Genomic DNA, 23,027 nt, shown 5'->3' on the forward strand with positions numbered 1-23,027 from the left:
ATCTGGATAATTGAGATGATAGGTACAACTTCATCGCCTTCAAAGTATATTGCTCATAAAAATCAAATTACCATTTTTTTTGCATTAGAAATAATTGAAACAGTCTAAATATGGGTAACTTTATTTAAATAGTATCCTGTATCAAATTATTTTACTTGGAGCAAGTAATTTAACTTTCATAAACATTTGACTTATAAAGCCACACATCAACACAATTTGATTTGACAAGCTGTTTTTCATTTACAATTTGATTACCATAGACAGATAGCAAATCATAGATATGTGCTGCTGTAGAATATTTTACCAGTTGTAGGAGTATCCCATTGTTGATGCTGTCAACACAGTATTGATGTCTACCCCCAGGGTACTTTGTAAATGATTTTTATGTAGTTTGCATTTCAAACCTTGTTCCAAAACACATTTAACACCTGTTATAAAATTCTCTGTCAGTCAAATGCCTTCCCCCTTTAGCTAAAGCATCTGAATAATCTTTGTCAGCAAAATTTAAATAACATTAAGTAATTTGGAATGCTCATAAAGTACAGTCCGTAAGTTGACTTTTTAAAAGTATGCACATATTTCTTCCAACTCTAGCAATCTTACAAAAATGTATTTTAATAGGAAAATATTCAGTAGTTATTGGGTAATTGACTTATGTTTACTTCCAGTTAAGAAAGTATATATAATTGCACACAATTGCATCCCAATTTTGAGTATAAATCTGGTAGGTCAAAATTGGCCACCGGGGGGGCTTAGGTCATCTTAAGGTAGGAATGTGTGAACGACATGGGCTGAAGAATTTTCTCCTTGCAAAGGGAAAAGACGTGTCTCTTCAGCAAGTGTCGCAGGTGCCCTGTCCTTGAGCACTGAGCTGTACTGAAAGCATGTCTGGCGTTTTAAAAATTTGTGAGACTTGCAGTTGTTTATATTTCAACACACACAGTAGATTCAAATGTAGGATACCCTCCTGGGCTGAAATTCATTTACACTGTAACTTGCTGAAACGTTCTGTCAGTAAGGCCCATGCAGCAGCTATATTGTATGTTGTTTTACCATCGTCATACAATAGTCCTTCAGAATTTTTCAAGAATTGTTTATCAATCTGCTACAATGTTATTACAGCTTCTTAAATTTATCTAGCATGGCAGATTCTGTCATTCAGCAGATACAATAATTTGGCTTCGTGAAAGTGTAGACATGTGTTTAAAATACTTAGAACTATGATCAATTTAACTGACAGTTCTTAAAAAAACTCTGGTCTCATAATGAAACATTCATTTTTGGCTACATCTGCTGAAGACTGTTCTAATCACTGTCAATTGAACTGGAATTACTACTCAAGTGGTTGAATTCTACTTTGGTATTTTTAAAAATTCAGCCAGTAGAACCAATCTGAAACCAAATCTGGATTACAGTAGCAGAAAAGTTAGAATAAACAGGATGTCAGCATTATTCACATCTTCATGAAATATATTTTACTTGTCAACTTACATTGGAGTTGCAACCAATGCAGAATTTGATGGCTTGGATGGCAATGTTTTGATTCTGGCCAATCGACTCCAGTCACTCTTTGCCTTCATTGAATGGTTATCATCTCAGCTCTTTACCTGTCAAAGAATAACGCAACATCTGCAGAGTCGCTGTCGAGTACCTCCTACAGAAGGAGGTGGAGTTACTGGAGCAAAGTAAGCATGAACTTTCACAGCTGGTAGATGAGCCTGCAGACAGAAATTAATTCTTAATAGACCTCTTACCTTAATGGAAACCTTAACATTAAATCTATTGTGCATAACTATAGGGAGGGGGTCTTCTCTCAAGCCTTGCTTTTTCTTTTTTAAAAACATCTTTATTAAATACAAAGTAAAAACAAAAACCTCAATTGCATGCTTTCAATGTATGGCTTTAACAGAAGAAATGACAGAAACCCACAACTACAGAATGGTTAAATAAAAACATATTCAGAAGCCATAAAAGCACAGAAGAAAAATCATGCAAGTTTTATACTCAGTGTATGTTGTTTTTGGAAAGGAAGAAACAGTCTAAAACTTAGAAAACAAAACTAGGAAGTGTTGCTGAATCTGGACCTAACAAGTCTGGAGATAACTGGTTAGTTTTAATGGATTTAAACACAAAAAAATCTTGCCCAAACCACTTGGTTTGCATTTGAACCTACTATGGTTTGCAAAATATCGTAGCAGAGATGTTAAGCATAATTATCTTCAAACTGGACAGAAAGAGGAACGGATATTTCAAAACCAAGCAGGCTTAGCAAGTGGGCAGACTTAGGCAGTAGTAGCCTTAGAATTCAGTTCCCAGGACTCTTCAGAAAACGGTGGAGTCAACTTAAAACCAACCCATCTCAAAAACTTAATAAGGTCAACTTTGGAACAAGGCGAGCCTTCTACAGAAGCTGTGTGCATTCTTCCTCCTAGCCCAATCGATACAATCAATCTTCTTAACGAATGGCCTACAGTGCAACCAGCATTTCTTTAGACATCATGGCAAACATTATAATTGAAGCCATGCAACCATGGAGCATTTGAACAATACATACTCTTATTCTTTTGATGCCTGCACGGGTGACTTGTTGACAATCGTATAATTCAATTCTCTCTAAGTTGTGGCAGTTCTCAAGGTGTTCAAGAGTCACATCTGTAATTAGCAGACAGTTGTCCAACTCTAATACCTGAAGTCGTTCATGCCCACATGTGCTGTTGCTCAGGTGCAGAATCCCATCATCTGTGATTAGTTCACAGTGGGACAAGCTCTATAATAGAACAAAACTACTGATGAGATTCCATGTACATTTCTGCAAAGAACTTTTAAAAATCGACTTCCTTTCTACTTCTGCAAAGAACTTGTAAAGAGCTTTCTTCTGCCAGGACAGTTTGCCATCTCAACTATTTTCGACTGAGAAAGCCAGGCTTGCTACCTCTAACCTCTAGGACAGTCCTTTTGATTGCATCCTCAGCTGCAAACCTGTTTCTTCAAGGGGAGGACAACAACTCCAGAGTAGGCTGTTTCTCAGTTGCAGAATTGCCAGTTACCAGCTACAAGTGCTGCTCTAAGCTTGAGCTTCAGTTTATAGGCCCCAATCCAGACAACACCAACTGTTGGTCATCCTTAAATTGATGGCACGTCACTCCGAAATTCCAGATGACTACTCCAAAGGTTTCATGTAGACATTAAGCTTCCTGGGGACAGAATTAAGTGTTGTAGTCCAACCAGATATGACTAGACCCACAAGAATGCTATTCCTCCTCACCCTCTTCTGCCCCCAACTGCAGCAATCAGTGCAAGAGGACACTATAGTGCAAGGTTGAGTAGAATGAAACATTGGGCTTACCCTGAAGTTACCTTCTCATCAGTGGATCAGGAGGTACCCTTTTATGGGGTTGCTCCTACCCCTGGCTTCATGGATAGAGCATACACAAATTGCTTGCAAAGGCTTCCACTATCCTGAGGAGATACTCCACCTCTCAAGCTCATGTCTTGCCAACCTTCTGATGGAGATAGATCTACCTCTAGGTCCACAATCACACAAAAGAATTCTCCCTGAGACCTGTAAGTGGATATGCTAAAAGGTCAAAAAAATGTAAGAAAATCCTGTCAGTGCTCCTTTTGACTTAGGGAGTTCTTTTCCAAATTCACCAAGAAGTCTGGGGAAGAATACCTTCCAATCTATTGATGAGAACAAACCTTCATGGTAATCTAATGTTTTGTTGGAAATTTTTATAAGTATTTATTCTAAAATGGGAGGAAGCATTGGGGAAGCTAATCCATCCACAGAGCAGGTAGGGCAAGGACTGGAGAGGTGGAGCACCTCCCCAGGATAGTGGAAGCCTTTGGAAGAAATTTGCATGTGCCCTTCCAATGGTGCAAGGAGGTGGCACAACCTATACATGGGTATCTTACCCACAGATGGAGAAGTAACAGATCACAAACTATTCCTTGTGGGGTCTCTAAAGATTTCCACAGACCGTGAGAATAGACCATGTCTTTTCCCTAAAGATTATTTAAAAAGTCAGACATGAAATGGAACTTCATAGAAGGATTTTTCCTAATAATATAAGAACACTGAATACCTTTCCAAAGAGAATCATCTCTGTTCTCTCTACAAGTTCCTCCCATGATGCCTCAGTGTTTCAAGAGTTCTTTTACTCAAACAGAGATGATCTGTTAACTGATTCATGGAAGAACTAAAGTGAAGCTGACAAAAGCCCTTTCCGCATGGCGGAAAGGGCGCCTCTCCACTGGCAGAAATTATGCCAGTGGAGGGGAGGGGGCCATTTGCACGGGAGCATGCGAGCAGCCCCCTGCGTCCCCCCCACTCACCTCGTCCTCCAGCATCAGTCTGGAGGGCTGCAGGGACCCACCCATGCTGCCCTCCGACCTCCAGGGGTCGGAGGGCAGCGTGGGCGGGTCTCAGCAGCCCTCCAGACTGATGCTGGAGGACGAGGTGAGGGGGGGGGACGGGAAAGTGGCGTCTTCGGAAAGGGAGGTGGGAAGCGGCGCCTTCACACCACTCAGGACCGCACAGGACGGCGCTGCTGCGTTGCAGCAACGGTGCCTGTGCGAACAGCACCCCAGGGACCGGTGTTTTTCCGTCCCTGGGCTGCTGTTTTTGGCCCCGTGCGGAAAGGGGCTAAGATTCACAATCTTAGCTATCAGTGGTTTTTGTATTCTACAAGCCTCTATTGCCTAGTTAAGGAATATTTTGCTGGACTTCTGCAAATCTTAAAGGAAGACAGGGAAGGGATTCCGATGGTTGCCCATCATGGTTGATTCCAGCTTAGATTGCATGCAGTTCACATACATATGAACAACAATAGTTGTGAAGTACCACCTCTGGTTGGTTAACTGGGATATTACCAGGTGACTGAAACCTACAAGCCCAATTATGGGAGACAAATATTAAATAAATCTTTTAAAGATGAATTAGGAGAAACAAAACACTACACTAATCTCGAGGTGTTTAGAGCACCTCTGATGCTCAGTGCAACCCTGGTAATGAGCCTCCTCTCCACTTCTACAGGAAGGCTGGAGTGTCCATGATATGCTGGACTATGAAGACATCCCAAGCACGTCAGTCTCACTACACTGTGCTACACAAATGAGTGTCACTTCTCTCCTGAACCTGTACAAGTGTGTGAGGGGGGTGGGGGTGAAGAATAACCCGATTCTGGATGGCATTTCTGAAGAATAATGTGATCGCAGAGACAAGCCCCTCCCCACACCTCTCAATAGGCCTGGGAGGACATGACCTTGCTGAAGCTAAAAAGATTAGGATCCAGTTAGCAGAAGAAAGGCCAAATATACATACTCAAAATAATATTCGCCCTTGATACACTTGTTAAATGTAACTGAAGTTTTAAACTTAAGTACACCTGTCAATTAAAAAAAACTGGTATTTGCTTTAATTTCCAAAGGTAATTTTATTGCCCTGCATAGTTCCTTGTCCTTGCAAATTCCATACACTGCTCAACTGAAATTTCTTAGTTCCAAGTATATTGTAGCAAACAGGAGAAATGTAGCGCTTACTATTATATTTTGCACACACACACAAAAAGAAAAAGAATGTAAAACTTGCCAAAGCTTCCAGTTTAGGACAGTGAATTGAAAGTTGTATCAGTGTGTTGTCTGTTATCTAGAAAGCAAAGAATAAGTCACATTCAAAGCATCTTCTGTGGCAATTTGTCTATAAGTTCTTGTAAGAAATCAATAACTATTTACTAATTTTTGAGCATATATTGAATGTATAACACACCACCCTTGTACAAACGGCTCTCACCAGAACACATTCTTCTAGGTCCATCTTTTCTAGTTCATGGCAATTCTACAAATTAGAACACACAGGGCACAATCAGAAACAAGACTAAACTTAAGAACTTCAACTAGAGTTTAAATTTTCATGGATACTTTTACATATTTTTATAGGACTGGCAACAGAAATCTAAAATAATGCAAATGGAAAACATGCATTAAAATTTATTTTTCTTATCATTCAGTACACAGCCCAATTCATTGTAACCCTGCATTATGGGTAGCTGAAGTTTCATGCTAGTTTACCATAGAAAATAACATAGTATTCAAATATCACTTTAAAGACCAACGATATTTATTCCGGCATAAACTTTCAAGAGTCAGAGCTCACTGCTTCAAATGCATGTTGGAAGGAAATAATTTTGCAAACTGCATTTTGTACAGAAATCCCAGAGTGCCTCTGGAGTACTGACTCTACCTAAGCACGGCAATTCTATTCTCTGGCAAAAAGACATTATCCACTTGTTCCTAAATACGAAATGCTTTCCTTACAACCTGGTAAAACACTGAAAAAATACTGATAATTTTTAACAGTCTGGTTTAGTGCAGTGTAGCATAGCGTAGCTGCTATACTGGGTTTGGTTTTGGGAATCTCAAGTACAACTTTCTGCATCACTGAAATGTAGGCCTTGGCAATCACTGTCTCTTAGCCTGCCTAATCCAGATGGGGAGGCAGAATGGGCTGTGGGAGCAGGGCGGGCCTGTGTCGGTCGATGTGCTTGCCCCCCTCATGAGCAGCACCTACGCTGGCAGGAAAGGCAAACAGGACATCAGGCAAGTGCTCAGAAGAGGCTTCCACCCCAGAACTGTGTTGGCATAAAGGAGGGTGCTGGCGTGGCTGGGGGAAGGCTAGGAGTGTTCCCAGAAATGGGGCCAACTGCAATCTGCTCTCCCCAGGCTTTTGACCTGGGAATGCTCCTGGTGTACTCCTGTAATCTATGATGTGAAAACATGAGGCATAAGTCACTTTTTTCAATGGAGGTTTCCAGGCAGCAGGGGAACAGATCCCTGCTGTTTTTCTATGCTGCCCAGAACTCCATTGCGCTGCCTCCTCTGCCTCGTCCCCAACCACTACACACTCCTCCCATCTGGATTTGGCTGTAAGTTTCCTACAAGTTACTATGACAATACAAGGTTCTTTGGAATACATTATAAAATTAACCTTACCTACCCTTGCTAGAAGTGTAAAACCAGAATCTGTGAGGTGAGAACATCTTGCAGCCTCCAAAATCCTGAAACGTAATTTAAGTATTTTAAAACTTAGAATAATTACAAGCAAGTTTTTATGATGATGCTATGTATTCTATAAAGCAGCAGCAGTACTACCCACTACTCTGGAAAATGGCTTTACAATATCGTTGACCTGAGCAGATCAAAGCTTATACTATAGCTTAGTCCTATAAGATGGCTATACTGCTGCTACAAAACGATTACAACCACTATGTTCTTCAGAACTGAAGACTGTCTCTGGATTTGAACCAGTCAAATCGACACAGAATCACTTGGTTCTTGGGGTGTGTGTGTGTGTGGGGGGGTGCTTTTGGTTGCTAGTTCTGTTGTTTCAACAGGAACTGAGGTAACTGGGGACTAAATCCATGGAAAGGCATCAAAACCTCTACAGAGTACGCTGAGGAAAGCTGCCTGGAGTTGTGTACTTGCTAGCTGGGGTAATGGCAACATAGACTGCTTATACATAGGGACAACTTTACAGGTTCATTTTGGAATGCAAGAAATTATAGCTACAGTGTGTTACAGAAAAAGTTATTTAGAAATATCTCAGCATGGCATACTTGTTAATACATTGCTTGAAGAGACTTAACATTAACAATTTCTAGATCTCAAAAAATTTAAATCTGCTTCATGCCAATCTGTAAAACGGCTGGAGCATTTTTTAAGATATACTCACAAAAGTTATTAGCGAACCTACTCATGAATCCAATAGATACTACAAGGCTAAACTAATCACAACAGGATTATCACCTCTTTACTTAAATAGTCTTAGTTTTGGTGCTTTACACCAGTTGCCATCAGTTCAGAAACCCTAATGCCACTATCTTGAATTAGTTAAGACACAAGAAACAACACCTTTTGTCTCTCAATTCACTATCTCCTAGAATGATGTTATATCTTGTTTGTTGGGTTCTCCATTGACACCCCTAACATTAATGTTTCAAGTATTTGTTCCATGATCATCTTAAGAAGTACATATACAGTCAACTCTGCAGGATCATATTCTGTAATCCAGACTATTCATTTATGTTCAAATGATTTCAAATAATGTGTATACTTATAAGGATGAGTAAATAAAACTTTAGCAATAAGCAATTTATGTGATTCCAGCATTCCCAGGTACAACTTCAGGATATTCAAGACAGAGGCAGGATAATACCATTTATTAGTATAAAATCTGAGCAATACTCACTTCAGTCTTGGACAGTTCAAACCAAGTGCTATGAGAGAAGCATCTGTAAGGTTTGTACAACCAGAAACACAAAGTGACTGGAGTCTGTGACATCCTCTACAGATACCCGCTATGCCTTCATCTGATATTTGCTGGAACAAAGAATGATGGAACATTTTGTCCTCTAATGTTACACGATCTATTTTGAGATGTACCAATTGAATACAATGGATATCACACAATTTTCACAAGGACAATAACCTAAAAGAGATCCACCAAACTCAGCCTTCAAGTTACTATATAACATACTGTGGTAATTTTAAGTTGGATCTTTCTTTAAGCTTTGATTATGTGTTTGATACTATTATAATTTTTTTAACAGAAGCTACATAATTGTGGTTGCCAACTGTAACACAACTATGTGCATTTGGCTAAAGAAAGAAAGCATACTAGCAATCAAAAAACAAGATGTAAGCATCCCCCTAACATCTCAAATGATCAAGATACGCATGCAACACCATTGGTTGAAATGATTTTTGGGAGAAAAGGTAAAGACTGCAAAACGATGGTAAAGAGGTAAAGACTGCATAAGATGTCACAAAGAACAAACATCGTATGTGCTAAGATGCTGAAGCAAGAAGAATGATTACACCCTTATTTCTAAACATTCCTCTAGCACAATTTTTTAATATATGTTTATTCATAAATTTAATACTACAATATCAAACAAACACAATTTCAAAGCTTTCGTGTATGGTCAAATATGTCATTTCATAATCAGAAATATTTTAGCATACTTTCATGCGGAAAACCATTATTAAAAAGAAATACTTACCATACATGACTGCAAGTTTAAGAGAACAAGTTCATGGCAATAATTCTCAATATGGTGAAGTGCTTCATCTACTAGCTGAATCAATACAACAGAAAATAAATTATCCATTAGTACAGCTGTTTGGCTTTTTAAAATTTAATATTTTCAAGTTAATGTTTTCAAGATTGCAAGAGAGTCTTCCAGTTGCCCCAGTTAACAACCAAGGAGTACCTGTGTGCATCCTCGTAGAAACAGTGCCTTTAATCCATTGCATCCTTTCACTAGTGCTTCAACCCCATCTTTTGTAATCTGATCACACCAGGAAAGATTTAAGAATTCCAGACTTTGGCAGCCTTCACTGTGAGAATTAGCAAAACAAGCATATACACATTAAATTTGAATAATCACAATGGCAAATGTAAATTAAACATGTTTACAAAGCATTACAGATAACTTCCAGTCTTCTAAAAAAAATCCTAAGGAAAGACTACATATACCCATTATAGTTTAAACAATATCATATCAGGCACAGCTACTGACACATCAATATCAAGATATAATGCAATCAGTTCAACCAGTGCTGAATAGGAGATGGCTTTACCTCAAATTCCTCAAAGAATTGTCAGTGATGGAAACACAAGATGTCAGATCCAGATGTTTCAGCCTGGGGCAGAACTTGCTAAGGCTATAACATGTGCTGCAAAGGAAGAGACACACTAAAATATCTTTAGCTCTTTTTTTAAAAAGGAGTGAGCACATCAAATGCCATTCACTTACTTATCAGTAATTCTTGTGCATCCATTAAGGTTTAAGTGTTCAATGTTTCTACAATTCTGTGCAAATGTTCTGCAAAAAAGGAACAAAAGCAAGTATCTCAGCTAAGTTGTTATCAAACTAGGGACACCCTGCTCATGCTTTTCCATTTAACATTTCATAAAAAGAAATTAAATGACCACATATTGAATTTTTGTTCTCAGAGACTGGTAGTTGTGCTATATTCGGTAAGGTCCTGCTTACGCAGAACACAAGCACAGTATGGAAAAAACTATCAAATCGAATAGGAACTCTCTGCAAAGCAGACTTAACCTGTTAAAGACTGCAAAAGAGTTTACAATTGACTGCAAATCACTCTGGGGTGGCAAACAGGAGAAGTTAGTGCTTGCTCAAGTTTCAGATAGCCAGACCAGAAATCTGAGGACATTAATGCAACAGAGGATTCTGCAGGAATCAGTCCACAATGAGTCCCCAACATTGTGCTATGGTACCCATCGAAACTTATTCTGGTGCCTGCAAAGCTTATTGGCAGTGGTGGGATCTGGCAAAGTGCTTTGCTCTTGAGACCCTAAAATCAAAAGTGGCCCTAAGCCACTTCAAAAAGTCAGGATGGATCATTTCTCCCTCCAGATGGGGAACAGAGGGAAACAGTGACCCAAAGCCCACTTGAGATGGTTCCTGCCACAGTTCTTCTGCAGGATTTGGAACCTGCTCTTGAATGCACATTTGTTTCCATATCCCTGAGGCATTAGTACTGAAGACTGGGAAGTATACCACCATTAGTAAGCTCTTTAGAGCAGCTGCCTAGGCTGTGTGCTCAACCTATTCGTTATTATTGGGCTCAGGTGTAAGGAGAAACTAAATGCCTGTTCTTATTCCTATCACAGCCCAGCCTGACTCCTCAGATGAAGAATTAGGCATTGACATCATACCCTTTCTTCAGCCAGCAACAGGGGCACCAGAGGAGAACGAGACAGTCCATGCAGGACCAGACTCAGAGCCCAGCCAGGCACAAGAAGAAGCCCCTCAGCACCAGACCAGATGCAGGGGACCCGACACTGGCGTGTCCTTCTCCCATGTCAGAGTCCCACAAGGAGCACAGAAGAAGACTGCGCAGTGACTCGCATGAAAGAAGACGCAGCACTTGCTTGGACGAGCAGCATCAGCCAGGTCTCCACTATGGTGGGGAATGCTTGCAGGAGTAGCTCTAATGAACAAGATAGGTGAACAGGATTTCCAGCTGCCAGGTGGGCAGCTGGCTTAAAAGAGGCCAAGGGAAGAGCTGTGGTGTGCCAGCAATGTCTCCACTATGTGCCAGTTCCACTGGCCTTGCTGTCCTGGACACCGATCTGCTTGCTGTCTCCCAACTTGACCCTGTATCATGCTTTGGCTTCTGCTCACTGGCTCAACACTCTCAGCTTAAATATCTATGAGATGGAGAGTCGGAACTGACTCAGGCTGTGCTTTGACCTTGGACTGTGTGTGCTCCTGACAACTGCTTTGTTACAGGCTTTGATGGGATGAATTTCTCACAGAAGCTCTGTTTTATCATCCTTTTTGTTCTTGTGCCTTTGAAGAATTTCCTCTTCAAAAATTAGCTCTGCCCTGCCTTCTGGTCACAGGAGGGAGTACCTTAACCGATACAGAATGACCTTGTATATACAAGAAGAGAAAATCAAATTACTAGCACATTTTCTTCCAGTAAAAATAACTGGGAGGAGATTTCAAGCAGAAATATGGAATGAAAGGAAAGGGTTGAAAAGATTTTCTTTCACCACGTCAGCCTTTCCTTTCCAACTATAGCCTCAGTGGATTAATTAATAAAAGCAAAAAGGTATTTAAAAAGAAGCAACTCTGCTTCCAGTTAGCTAACCTTGAAGAACCCCAGTTCTTTTACACCTTTTGCTCACAAAATCCACTTGATGATTTAAATTTATTAATGTCACATCTACTGGTATATAGTTAATTACAGTATGAAGGTCTCCTGAAATTCCCCAAGCAATCTACCTAAGCAATTAAAATAAACTGTTCATTACAGTAAGAAGTTCCAATATTTACACTCAAATTCAAATTAAAAGATAAAAAGCTTGATCATATACAAGAATAAAACCAGCTGTTTTGCATGCACTTAACTCTGCATACAATCCTCTACGATAGCTTTTGGTAAATTCGTCCCCAGTAGGAAACTGGCACGTAGAGACAACAATGGCACAAGACACTGGTGACCTGTGATACCTGAAGCCATCTTCAACTTTCTTTAAAAACAGGTGCCTGGAAAAGGGCTGGGGGAGAATAATCCTTTCGCAACATTTCCTGTACAAAATCAACTCAGGGGGTAAGATTACTGCCTAGGAAATGACATGGGAAAGTTGGTTCATTCCTCCTACTCCTCCAATCAAACTCTGGCACATTAAGTTTAAAGAAAATTAAAGAGATCCGAAGATCCTGTCACTCAGGTGTCTTTTTGCAACAAAGTCACATGACAGAAGAAGAAGGGATGCTTACAGAGAAGAGGGGAATTCCATGCTGGTAGTGTGAGTAGAGCACGAGCAGATCTGATAGTAGGGTTAGGATTAGGTTTCACAGCCATGACAGCTAGAAATCTTAGTGGAAAAGGAAGCTTGCAGAGATTAAGGAGGACAGCTGCGTCAGTGAGAGTGTAATAGCAAAAGTTTTTCTGTGTAGTCACTGTGGAAAATGTGCTTGTGCGGTGACCAAGAAAACACTTCAGAATTTTTCAAATACTAGAACTTTTTACATAAATACATTTAGCAACTGTAATTTTAAGGGGGTAATTTATGTTGTTCAGTGTCCTTGCAATCATACGCATGTGGGTATGACGACTAGACCTGTTAAGGTTAGACTATGGCGGATTCCACACAGGCCAAAAACAAGGCAGCACTGTGCTCCCCCCTCCCCCGCCCCCTTGGGGCGGAAATGCTGTTTTTAGAAAACAGAGTTTCCCAGTCAGCGCCATGCATATGGCACCAGATTGGAGGAACCATTTTTTGGCATCTCCATTTCCCCCCACACTTACCTTCTCTCCCTGCGGAGCTCCACAGGGATGGGGAGGCACACCAATGCTGCCCTTCGACCCCCGGGGAGAGAAAGTAAGTGTGAGGAAAGAAAACAGAGGTGCCTCTGCAGGCTGTGGGCACTCTGGGGCTGCTTGCACCTCAGTGTACGAACGGCCCCAGGGTTTCACTGGCATCATATAAGCCTGTGGGAAGCCACTATAGTGGCCCATGCGGAATCTGGCTATGTGAACATAAGAATTGCGTTAGACTAAAGAAACTAAATGCTCTGCTTGTCCAATACCATATCACCTCTGGACACACTGAGAAAAAACTCAATTTCTGAGGTAAGGAATGTGTTCCATCTACATCTCCAAGTCTATACAAACTCCTACAAAAATATTTTTTTTGCTGAATCCACCATCTTCTGTCTGCTGAAGTTTTAAGTTATTACTTACTTCAAAGAACAGTCTCCAACCCCAAGACAGCCTCTCAGACTTAGTTGTCTCAGGAACCCACCACATCTTTTGGAAATATTTTCTAACACCCGGCCCTTAAACAGATGAAACAAATGTCAACTTCATATCTAATCAGAAGGATTTTACGATGAGATCCATGCCGGGAACCATAACATCTAAAACATATAAGAAAAAAAATGTTTCTTGTTGAAATCTTTGATCGAAGTTCAGCCAGAATTATAAGGGAATCAAGCAAAATGGCCACTTTAACACATTTGTCTTTTAAAAAGTAAAACTTGTATGCAATTATTAAATACTTTTAATCAAAACTGCTTTAAGGTGGGAATGGGCATATATTTATCCTTTCCTCAGTGGAACAAATGGGAGGTGATGCATTATCTAGACAGGAAAAATAGCACTGGAAGGCATAATTAATACACACACACCCATTTCTACTTCCCTAATCCAAATCACCCACATTCCCTCCCCAGCAGCTCTGAGTTTGTTTGTTTTAATAGAAGATCTGGCTGTAGATCTGTCCGCATCTTGTCTAATTTCTACTGTTTCATTCTTTGTCACGTTTTAATCTTTATCAAATTCACTGAAGTACACTGTATACGATATCTTCATTGGAAGTAAGACAAACTGTGCTGAGTTATGGCTGTTAAGGGACTTTTTTAGTGCAAAGAATGGATGGATTTCTTTTGTTCGAATGTTCTCATTTGTCCCTCCTGCCCAGAAGACTGAAACAGAGTCCAAGCTGCTGTTTAATTACTTTGATAGAAAAGCATGATTTTTATATCTGTTATATATGCCAACATACCAGCACTATCCTTCATATTTTTCTCCTTGTATTTCAGTAAATATTAATATTATGGCTGCTTACAGACAGAGGTTTCTCACTGCTTTGGATTCCAAATTGCAGCACATCCATACGATGGCATACTATAATCATGCTTTCCATTATCCCTTCCTTAATATGGTCTTTCTCAAACAGCTTTACTCTAACCATGTTGGAAAAATTTCAGCCCACATATGTTACCAAATTATTTGGTTAGAAAAGGTATGTATTTTCTTGCTCTTGAAAAGATCTCACCCATATTGGTGCCATTTTCCCCTGTTGTGCCACTAAAGGCTTTTGAAAAAAATAATATAGCAATCTGCATTTTTGTAAAATGCTGGGTAGCTATGAGGTAAGAGTAAGGGCACAGAAAACTCCACTGCTAATGTGCACGCCTCTGCATTTGCAACAGCAATGAAACCAATACAGAGAATCCTCATTTGTAGAAGAAGCCAACATAGGATAATAGTTTTCTTTCTGTACAATTTGCACACCGTACGTCAATGGGCGTATGTTAATGTGTTAATGTTTCCATCCACCATAAAAATGTTAAACATTAAAATGTCACATAATGAGAAATCTTTCCCTTACCAGCAAGTTGAGATGTCACCAAAAGGCATGCTTGGAAGTCACATTGAGCAAAAGATAGTGGATACAGGGAATATGCACTTTGTGGACCTTTAAAAATAATCCAGACAGATGATTTTGGGTATTGCAGAAGTGCTGTGGATTTTTCCCTCAAAATTGGTGAGGTGTGGATGTTCAAGGGCATACTAAATTAGTGTACTGCCTTCCACACACAGGAATGTGGGGTTCTGAGCCCAGTTTCTCTTCTTCTCACATATGTGCATAAGCTGTACACTAGAGAATCCCATGGAATCAGAGATCGGTATGTTTGCTCCCTAACCCCATCCAGCCTTTTCCCTCTGCTTAATCAAACTGCGTGAGCTCCAGAGTCTCTGTACCTTGATCAAGCAGAACCAAAGCATTGTACAGGGGTTTGGGGGGATGCACACAACTCTCCTTTAATCCACAATAACCTCATGAATTGCCTGCTCATGTATCCATGCAAATCCATGGAATAGAAAAGGAAACAGTGATCTTTTGAGACCTACGTGGATCGTTCTGTGATGGGGAAGGATCCACACCTCATGTGTTAATAAATCTTCCGGTATGGTAGAAACAATGAAATTATAGCAATGATGAAGAATATTTATAACAATCATTTGGATGTCTCAAATAATTACATAAGCATGTCCGTTAACTTGAAAAGTAATGGTTATTGCTCTTCCTAAATGGCCTGAAAAGTTAATATATATAAAAATGAGGAGGAAATTGCTTATGAGGGAAAGTAGCTCAGGTAGTACACAGGCTGCTCAAGTTAGGTTTCCTGTCTTTTCTCTTTTCCCTGTGACTTCCAAAAAGAGATAGAAGCACAGCAGCAATGGTGGCACACTAAAATATGAATATATATGTATATTCACCTTTATTTATTCTTATTAATCTTTTTTGCCATCAAGTCATAGCTGACTTATGGTGACCCTGTAGAGCTGTCAAGGGATAAAGCATTTGGAGGTGGTTTGCTATTACTTGTCTCCTCAACACAGCCCTGGGATTCCTTGGAGGTCTCCCATCCAAATACTAGCCAGGGTCAGGGCTGAGAGTATGTGACTGGCCAAAGGTCACCCAGCAAGCTTCCATGGCGCAAGTGGGAATTCGAACTTGGTTTCCCAGGTTCTAATCCAATCTAACTACCACTTGGTTTCCCAGGTTCTAATCCAATCTAACTACTACACCACACAAGGTCTCTTATTTATTACTGTGATATTGTTGATTATATGAAATGTCTTGTAATCTACTGATGGACTAAAACACTTTTTATCTGCCTTGAATCCCAATGAGAAAGATAGACTATAAATGAAAAAGACAGACTATAAAAGAAAGTAGTGCAGAAAATACAAATTAAAATGTGCTTTACAAACAAATAATAAATGAAATGAAATAACATGAAATAACATGAAAAGAATCATGAAGGGGAGGAAAATTAAAATCTCAGAGTTAAGCACCTGTGTCATATTTTAAAACCTAGATTTTATAAAAGTTTATGAAGTAAGTTTCATTTCAAGCTATATGAGGACTTCTGTATGATTTAAGGCTGAGTTTGGTTAGAGAGTAAAAAGGGCCAGTTCAGTGTTTCATAAGCATGTCAGTGGGCAATTGTAGAAACTACCAATAGACAGTTCTGTGGATGCCAATGATTGAAACAGATTTTTATATAGGGATTTTTAAAACATATCAAAGTCTAGGTATACAATTATCTCACCTTCAGATGTAATTATCTATGGTCAAACTTTTGAGTAAGCTGCCTAAGCACCGTGGGTGTTCTGTGCACAGAAAAATTATTCTTCATATCAGTTCCAAGACTTAGACACGAGCTCATAGACTTAGCAAATGTAACCAAGTCAAATATGATGTACTGGGCAGAAGGTCAGATAAGGTTTCAAATAATTATCCACTATTCTTAAAAGACATTAACTAGTTTCAGATCCAGATTAAATTAAAAGTACAGAACATCCATCTTTCCAAGCCTGTATTTCATATTATGTGCACATTATTTTTGACAATAGTGAAGAACTACAGCATTACTAACCTCTACATCTGTTTGAAAGTTAAAAAGGTCTATTCTCTGCCAGTTACTTCCATCCAAGGCCAGAATATTCCAGGACTAAAATATATGAGACACATTACACACATTTAATAAAACGTAAAATAATTACCATATTTCGATATCTCATTAAAAAGCATAATATTCATAATCCAACCTTTTTCATGCTGAAAATTATTAAAGACTTGTAGCTGACTAATACTTCCATTGCATGAGCCTATGTTTTAATATTTTGAGGACTAAATTTTTCAGCAGATATATTTTATAGGAGCCAAGAGGTCCCTCATTCAAGACTCACTTTGATCATCAACTCATCAGGCATCTATAGGTATGTTATTATTCTTTTTGGTTCAAACAAAAACTAACTAACTTTGAAAAACAGTAAGTTGTACGGGAAACTGAGATAGCATTGATGTAATACTTCATATATTACAAATATTTTATTATTACTCCATCATATCTATTATTCAAATAAAGGTAGCGACAGGAAAAATAAAGTAAATGATATCAACCATAGTAATTAATCACTAAATACATGGAAAAGTGCTCTAAATACATGCAAATACAGGCAAATACATGCAAAATTAGGTACAAAATGTATGGGGGGCAGTCCAGTCCGGGGGAGGGGGAGGGGTTGTGCGAAAGGAGTTGTGGAAGCAATGCAAGTGCCTTCATGTTTGCCCACCCCGATAGTATAAGGGGCAAATATGTCAGTGGAGACAGCGAACATGCAGGTGGCTGGGTGCCGCACAGCACCTGACCTGGAAGAGTCTGCCATGCCACAGCTATGCTGGTGTAAAAGGGGATGCAGGTGCAGCTGGGGACATGCTAGGGGCATTCCCAGGGGAGAAGCCAATTGTAGTCAACTTCCAAAGGCCTTTCAGCCAAGGAAGGCCCTTAACACAGCCCTCTGATTTATGTCACGAAAATACATGGTGCAAATCATTGTTTTCTATGGAGTTTTCCAGGCAGTGGCTGGTTACCTTTCTCCCAGTGCTTGCTGTGCCACCAGTACTTCATAGGAGGTGGCATGACTTTACCATAGCGCCCCCCTCCCCCCCAGACTGGGTTGTAAATAATTTTTGAGTCTTTTAACAGTTATGAGCCACTGACTTATTTCTTAGGCTCCCCAAAAGCCTAAAAGTGCACTGTATTTTATGCAGTATTTTGAGACTGAGAAATCCAATTAAAAGACAAATTATAGGAAGTGAAGCACTTAAAGTGGCTACAATAAATATTGTGAAACAAACACTTAACTGTACCTTAGAAACTTGTGCACATCGGCACAAAGTAATTATGTCCAAGAAGGAAAATATTCTATGAGAAAAGAGGGAAAAGGTTAAACCATGTTATCATCAATATGACCTAACATACTCCTGTCTACATGGCAATTCAAGATTGTCTTGTGTTGGGTCAGATCCTGTCTCAATGCAAACTAACAAAAGCCAACAAATGTTTTCAAACACACTATTCTACTTCTTTCTAGTTTCCAAACAATAATTCTGCATGAAAACAGAACATATTACAGAAAATAAAATAAGTTAGATTTATTCCACAAAATCTGTATATGAGCAAAGCTTCTAAAGTAAATTCTCTTTCAAACATTACCTTTCCCACAAGACACAGCTTGGGACTTCTGTTCACATTTAAGAGTAACATACTTGAGAAAGAGTCTTCTGGACATTTTTGTGCTAAAACAAGACCATTTTGCCTTCTACATTTTCCTGTATGCCTATTTGGACATGCAATCTTCTGTTTTGCCATTACCATTGCCGGCCTAAGTGCAAGCATTACCTTCTCTCTAGAATGCTGCTTGATTGGATTGAAACCCATGACACCTACTTGCCGCATGGGTGACTTTACCCAGTGAATTACCAGGGAATTTACCTTCTTCCTCAGAGTTCCCTGGTATGTGTTCTCTTTCTGTACAGTGAGGAAGAGGATCCTGTGTCCCCTTTCACCCCCCTGTAGGTGGGTTCCGCCACTGGAAACTTCAATAATCTTATGGTACGTGGATAACAATTAGCTCTGGAGAGGATCAGGGAAAGGAAGTATGTGATCCTACAGTTAAGACAGCCCCATCCTGGATCTGCACTGTCTCTCACTCAATTCAGAATGATGAATTGAAATCAGCAAATTATGGATGGAGTAAAAAGGACTAACAGTTCATATTGCTGATCATGAATTCTCCCCCATTCTCACTTCTCAAGATAGAAAGAATATTCAGTTGCTACCCAAACCTGGGTTTAGTTTTTACAAAGAATTGTTTAGAAAATTAGAATAGTATAGAATCCAGAGGGGGTTTTTTAGTTTCATTTATAGTGAACTTAAAAAATTATCTCCAAAGCAAATATTGACGCACTGTGTGCCAAATTAAATCAGCTGTTAGCATATATTAACTATTCTAAACAAGGTGGTTAAGATGAAATTGATTTTTCCACGAAAAAGGGCTAACTATAAAGTATCATCTAAAATTACCTTAGAAGTAGTTCTTTCGGTAGTTTTTTGTTAATAAGTGCTTCATCATCATTTGATACAGCCTAGAAAAACAGCACAATTTTGATAAACAATTCCTTTACACAAACTTCATATTGGTTTGTCTACAAAGAAATCTAAAAAAACATTTTCAAGGAGGGCGAGTTTTGAATCTTATGTCAAAATCAACTTTCTCATTTTGAAAACTTCATTTATTTCCTGACCAAGCGTAGATACTTTGTATTTGTAATAAGAATCGAAACATATAGATTTACAAACAGTCTTTATTCAAAGCAATCCAAAACCTCTGAAAAAACAGTCCACATATCTACAGAATTATACCTACTTATAGACTGGATGGTTTTCTGTTTCTTGTTCTTTGTAGAGCATGGGAAATTTAAAATCTTTAGTTTTGTAGTCTGTTGAGATGGTTGCTTTTTAAAAAAAAATCCTATTTTATCAGTGTTTTACATAGACCAACTTTTAAATGGTTTTTGGCCACACACCATAAACATTTCACATACACATAGAGACAAAAATAGAGAAGGGAACGTTAAGGTGGAAGAAGAGGAAAGGCTGCTCTTACATCACACTCCTTTTGGAAGAAAAGAGAGAGAAAAAAGAAAACATGCATGATTTTGATGAGAGCAAAGCAGACATGAATGGCCACCTCCTTTGCATCAAGTTTGGCCCTTAGCATGTCACTAAATGAGATCAATAATCACAACACTGCTACTGCATTAGGTTTAGATTATATCCTATGGAACTTTTTTCACTGCTGGCAGCATTTTCCTCACATGGAACCCTGCGTCAGGGGTAACCAGCACCAGTGGAAAAATTCTACAAGATCCAATTAATCTGAATTTTTTAAAGTCAAGCTATTGGTGATGCTGCGAGCCATAAGTCAGCTGTGACCTGACAGCAAGGGGGGGGGGGGAGCTGATGAGAGATATTTTTAATTGATTGTTATTTATAGGAATTTTATGTATGATTTTAGGCTTTATGCCATTGTAAGGCGCCCTGAGCCCTTTCAGGGTAGGGTGATGTATAAATATAAAAATAAATAAGTATATTGAAGAAGATCTTGTCATTTCCATTCTGCCACTTCCACAGCATGTCACTCAGGTAAGAAGACCACCTTCTCGCCTCCCCCCACCTTGCACATCATATACTTTTTTCTGAGTACAGTCAGTTCAACACACACCATTTCGTAACCAGGTCCTTCATCTTCATAGGAGTCTCATCAACTGCACCCACTCCCATGCTCTTGCAGCCCCATCAAAGGAAACGCCCCCCCCCCCCCCATTTCTTCATCCCTGCGCCCAAACTCGCTTTCAGCATCCTCCTTATTCTAGGGGACACTCCGGCAGAGATGCACAGTCTCGCCCTCCCCAGGCTTGCCCCTCCCAACGACCGGCCTTGACGCCTTCCCAGCCATCCCCACACCACGAAAGCCACCGAGCGCATGCCCCCCGCCCTGTTGGCACCCGCCGAGCCAGCCCGTTTGAAGGGCGTCTCCCTCGCAGAGACTCCCTGAACAAGCCCCGCCCCCTCCTAGGCGTGAGGGAAACTGAACACGGTTCAACGGCCCGAGCGCGAGGGAGGAGGACTCACCATTGTCAAGGGACGACCGCGGCAGCGCGAGCTCGCCCGTTGTCCCGGTGACGAAGGAGCCGCCCGAGAGGACGATCGACCGACAGGCCGGCCAGCCAACCAGGTGCGAGAGAAGCTCTGGCGCCGCCCACAGATTAGCGGAGAAAGGGTAAGAATTCCGGACACGTGACTAGAGAGAGGGCTTTGCGGATTGGAAAGGCGGCGGCCTGAGGGCGCACACGTGACTCTAGCGGAAGCCAAAGCAGAGCTAGAGGTAAAGGAAGGGGTAGGCTTGTTATAAATCGAAATAATAACAATAACAATAGTAATGAATTCCCGTTGCTCCCAGAGAACCAAACACCGAGATGGAAGTAATTTTGTGGTGGCGCGCACTAACCCTGTCTCTAAAAGTTAATAGTGTAAGGATCAATGAGCTTGGGGATCCCTGTTCTTGACACTGTCTCAGAACCTGATGCTGGCTGCTCAGTATATGAAATATTCTTGTGTCATCCACATGACCAACGACACCCAACTCTGCAGCCAGTCTCTGTCACTGGCTTAAGAGATGGTTCCAGCAGCTTCATACTCTTATGAAACCAAAGAACCAATCGAATTTGGATTTGGTTTGCTAGAATTCTGAAAAATTAAGATCTACGATGCTAAGAACTTGCCCAGTTAAGTGTATCTAGAGAGTTAGCATTATTATTTTCTGTGAACTTACCCCTGGAACTATATTACTTGTAAAATATTTTCCTTTAATTCTTCAGTAAAGCTTTATTTGCTTTATCATATATTTCTATGAGTTTACCATCCAAACCAAGGTTAAACTTGGCAATGTGATCACAAACAGGTTTGCTCCAGGATCTCAGGAAAACAAATTTCTCAGACCAAGGCAGATTAGCTGTAAGAGCACCCAGTACTGGAGTGCTTTCTGTTTTCTAACTTAGAGACCAGGGAAAGGGGACAAATAACTATGAGGAGGAAAAGGGAGTGGAAAGTACACATTTTCTGTAACATGCACTAGGTTGACACTATTTCCCTTCTGTAACATGCACTAGGTCGACACGATTTCCCTACTTTAACTACTTCTGCTTTCTTTCTTACAGCCCAATCCAGGCTCTGGTGTCCTGAGCCGACACTAACATGGGAGGGGCATGCCGGGGCATTCCCAGGTAGAGCCAATGTTAGTCCTTCTTTGGCCAGGGAGGACAGGATGTGAAATCCAATAAATAATGATAACAATAATAGCTGGCTTCTCCTGGTGTTCTAACTTAGGTAAAAAATAAGCCATTCAAGTCAATGGGGTAATTTGGGTGGTGGGAGGGATTTCCTGCTGCACCACCAGAAATCCCCTTTGGAGGCAATGTGGCACTGCCTTTGCTATCCTGCTATAAACCTCTGTACGTACTTCTATAAACATAAAGTTTATTATAAATGATGGATTTTCTAAATAAGAATAATATTACAATATGAAAAATTCTTGGCCAGTTGTGTCTTGAGATGTAATTTATCTTCAGCTGTAGTATAACTTAGGGAAATGGGAAGGTCTATAGGCATGGCAGGGAGATTCCTGACATTCATGGCCTCAGGTTGACATATTCCCTTCAAATATCTGATGACATATTTTTTCATAAATTTTCCCAATGACAGATTGCTGATCAGAACCTTTTTAATTTAAGATAATTTCAAATAGAAGTGCTGTAATTATTTTATATTTTTATTTTCCAGTTCAGAGACTTTACCCAAAAGCATTTTGCTTTTGGTAGCATGAAAAATTGGTTCCCTTTTATTTACGCAGAGTTATTTCATAGAAGTATGGCTTTTTTGCCAGCTGGAAAAAATGAAAAACATTCAATAAGGAAAAAATATGAGAAACATTCAAAAAATAGAAGTGGATTTTCATATTTTATTCTTGACTTCCTGCCAGCTGCAATAACACAGGGAGAACTGTGGTGTCAGAGGAGTGAAAGTAGACTGAAACACCGATTACTGGGATGACTGGAAAGATTTTAATGGGTTCAAAAAAATCTTACAACATCAAAGAAGATATAAAAGCCAAACTATGTATTTTTAAAAGTCTACGCTCTGTATTTTTCTGGGTAGAAAATATTTCTAGTGTATGTATGTATGGTATGTAAAAACTATTTTCCCTGGGGGTCTCAGTACATT

General features: G+C 39.9%; 2 protein-coding genes across 6 annotated transcripts in view; one reads left to right on the plus strand and one right to left on the minus strand.

Annotated features, from left to right (window-relative positions):
• The window catches only part of FBXL2 (F-box and leucine rich repeat protein 2), a 31,608-nt gene extending 10,644 nt beyond the window's left edge, over positions 1-20,964 (minus strand). The window contains exons 1-15 of one of the 5 annotated variants that reach the window (XR_007245829.1): positions 20,880-20,964; positions 19,269-19,330; positions 18,053-18,107; positions 16,776-16,850; positions 13,285-13,379; positions 9,816-9,884; positions 9,640-9,735; positions 9,270-9,396; positions 9,060-9,134; positions 8,246-8,376; positions 6,995-7,055; positions 5,792-5,836; positions 5,591-5,647; positions 2,555-2,767; positions 1,492-1,718 (exon numbers count right to left, since the gene is read on the minus strand). Coding sequence is in view for 4 of the 5 variants with exons in the window: in XM_048511878.1 (XP_048367835.1) it covers positions 1,611-1,718; positions 2,555-2,767; positions 5,591-5,647; positions 5,792-5,836; positions 6,995-7,055; positions 8,246-8,376; positions 9,060-9,134; positions 9,270-9,396; positions 9,640-9,735; positions 9,816-9,884; positions 13,285-13,379; positions 16,776-16,850; positions 18,053-18,107; positions 19,269-19,330; positions 20,880-20,882 (1,272 nt within the window). In the remaining variant the exon portion in view is untranslated. Of the gene's footprint in view, positions 1-105; positions 1,719-2,554; positions 2,768-5,590; positions 5,648-5,791; positions 5,837-6,994; positions 7,056-8,245; positions 8,377-9,059; positions 9,135-9,269; positions 9,397-9,639; positions 9,736-9,815; positions 9,885-13,284; positions 13,380-16,775; positions 16,851-18,052; positions 18,108-19,268; positions 19,331-20,469; positions 20,632-20,879 lie in introns of those variants that run through there. The other 4 variants (XM_048511882.1, XM_048511878.1, XM_048511880.1 and 1 more) reach the window with 4 other exon arrangements.
• A 108-nt stretch (positions 20,965-21,072) lies between these two features.
• The window catches only part of SUSD5 (sushi domain containing 5), a 42,532-nt gene continuing 40,577 nt past the window's right edge, over positions 21,073-23,027 (plus strand). The window contains exon 1 of the mRNA XM_048510280.1: positions 21,073-21,132. The gene's annotated coding sequence lies outside the window, so the exon portion shown is untranslated. The remainder of the gene's footprint in view (positions 21,133-23,027) is intronic.

This window comes from Sphaerodactylus townsendi, linkage group LG11 (assembly GCF_021028975.2).
Source record: "Sphaerodactylus townsendi isolate TG3544 linkage group LG11, MPM_Stown_v2.3, whole genome shotgun sequence".
In the NCBI taxonomy this organism is placed as follows: Eukaryota; Metazoa; Chordata; class Lepidosauria; order Squamata; family Sphaerodactylidae; genus Sphaerodactylus; species Sphaerodactylus townsendi.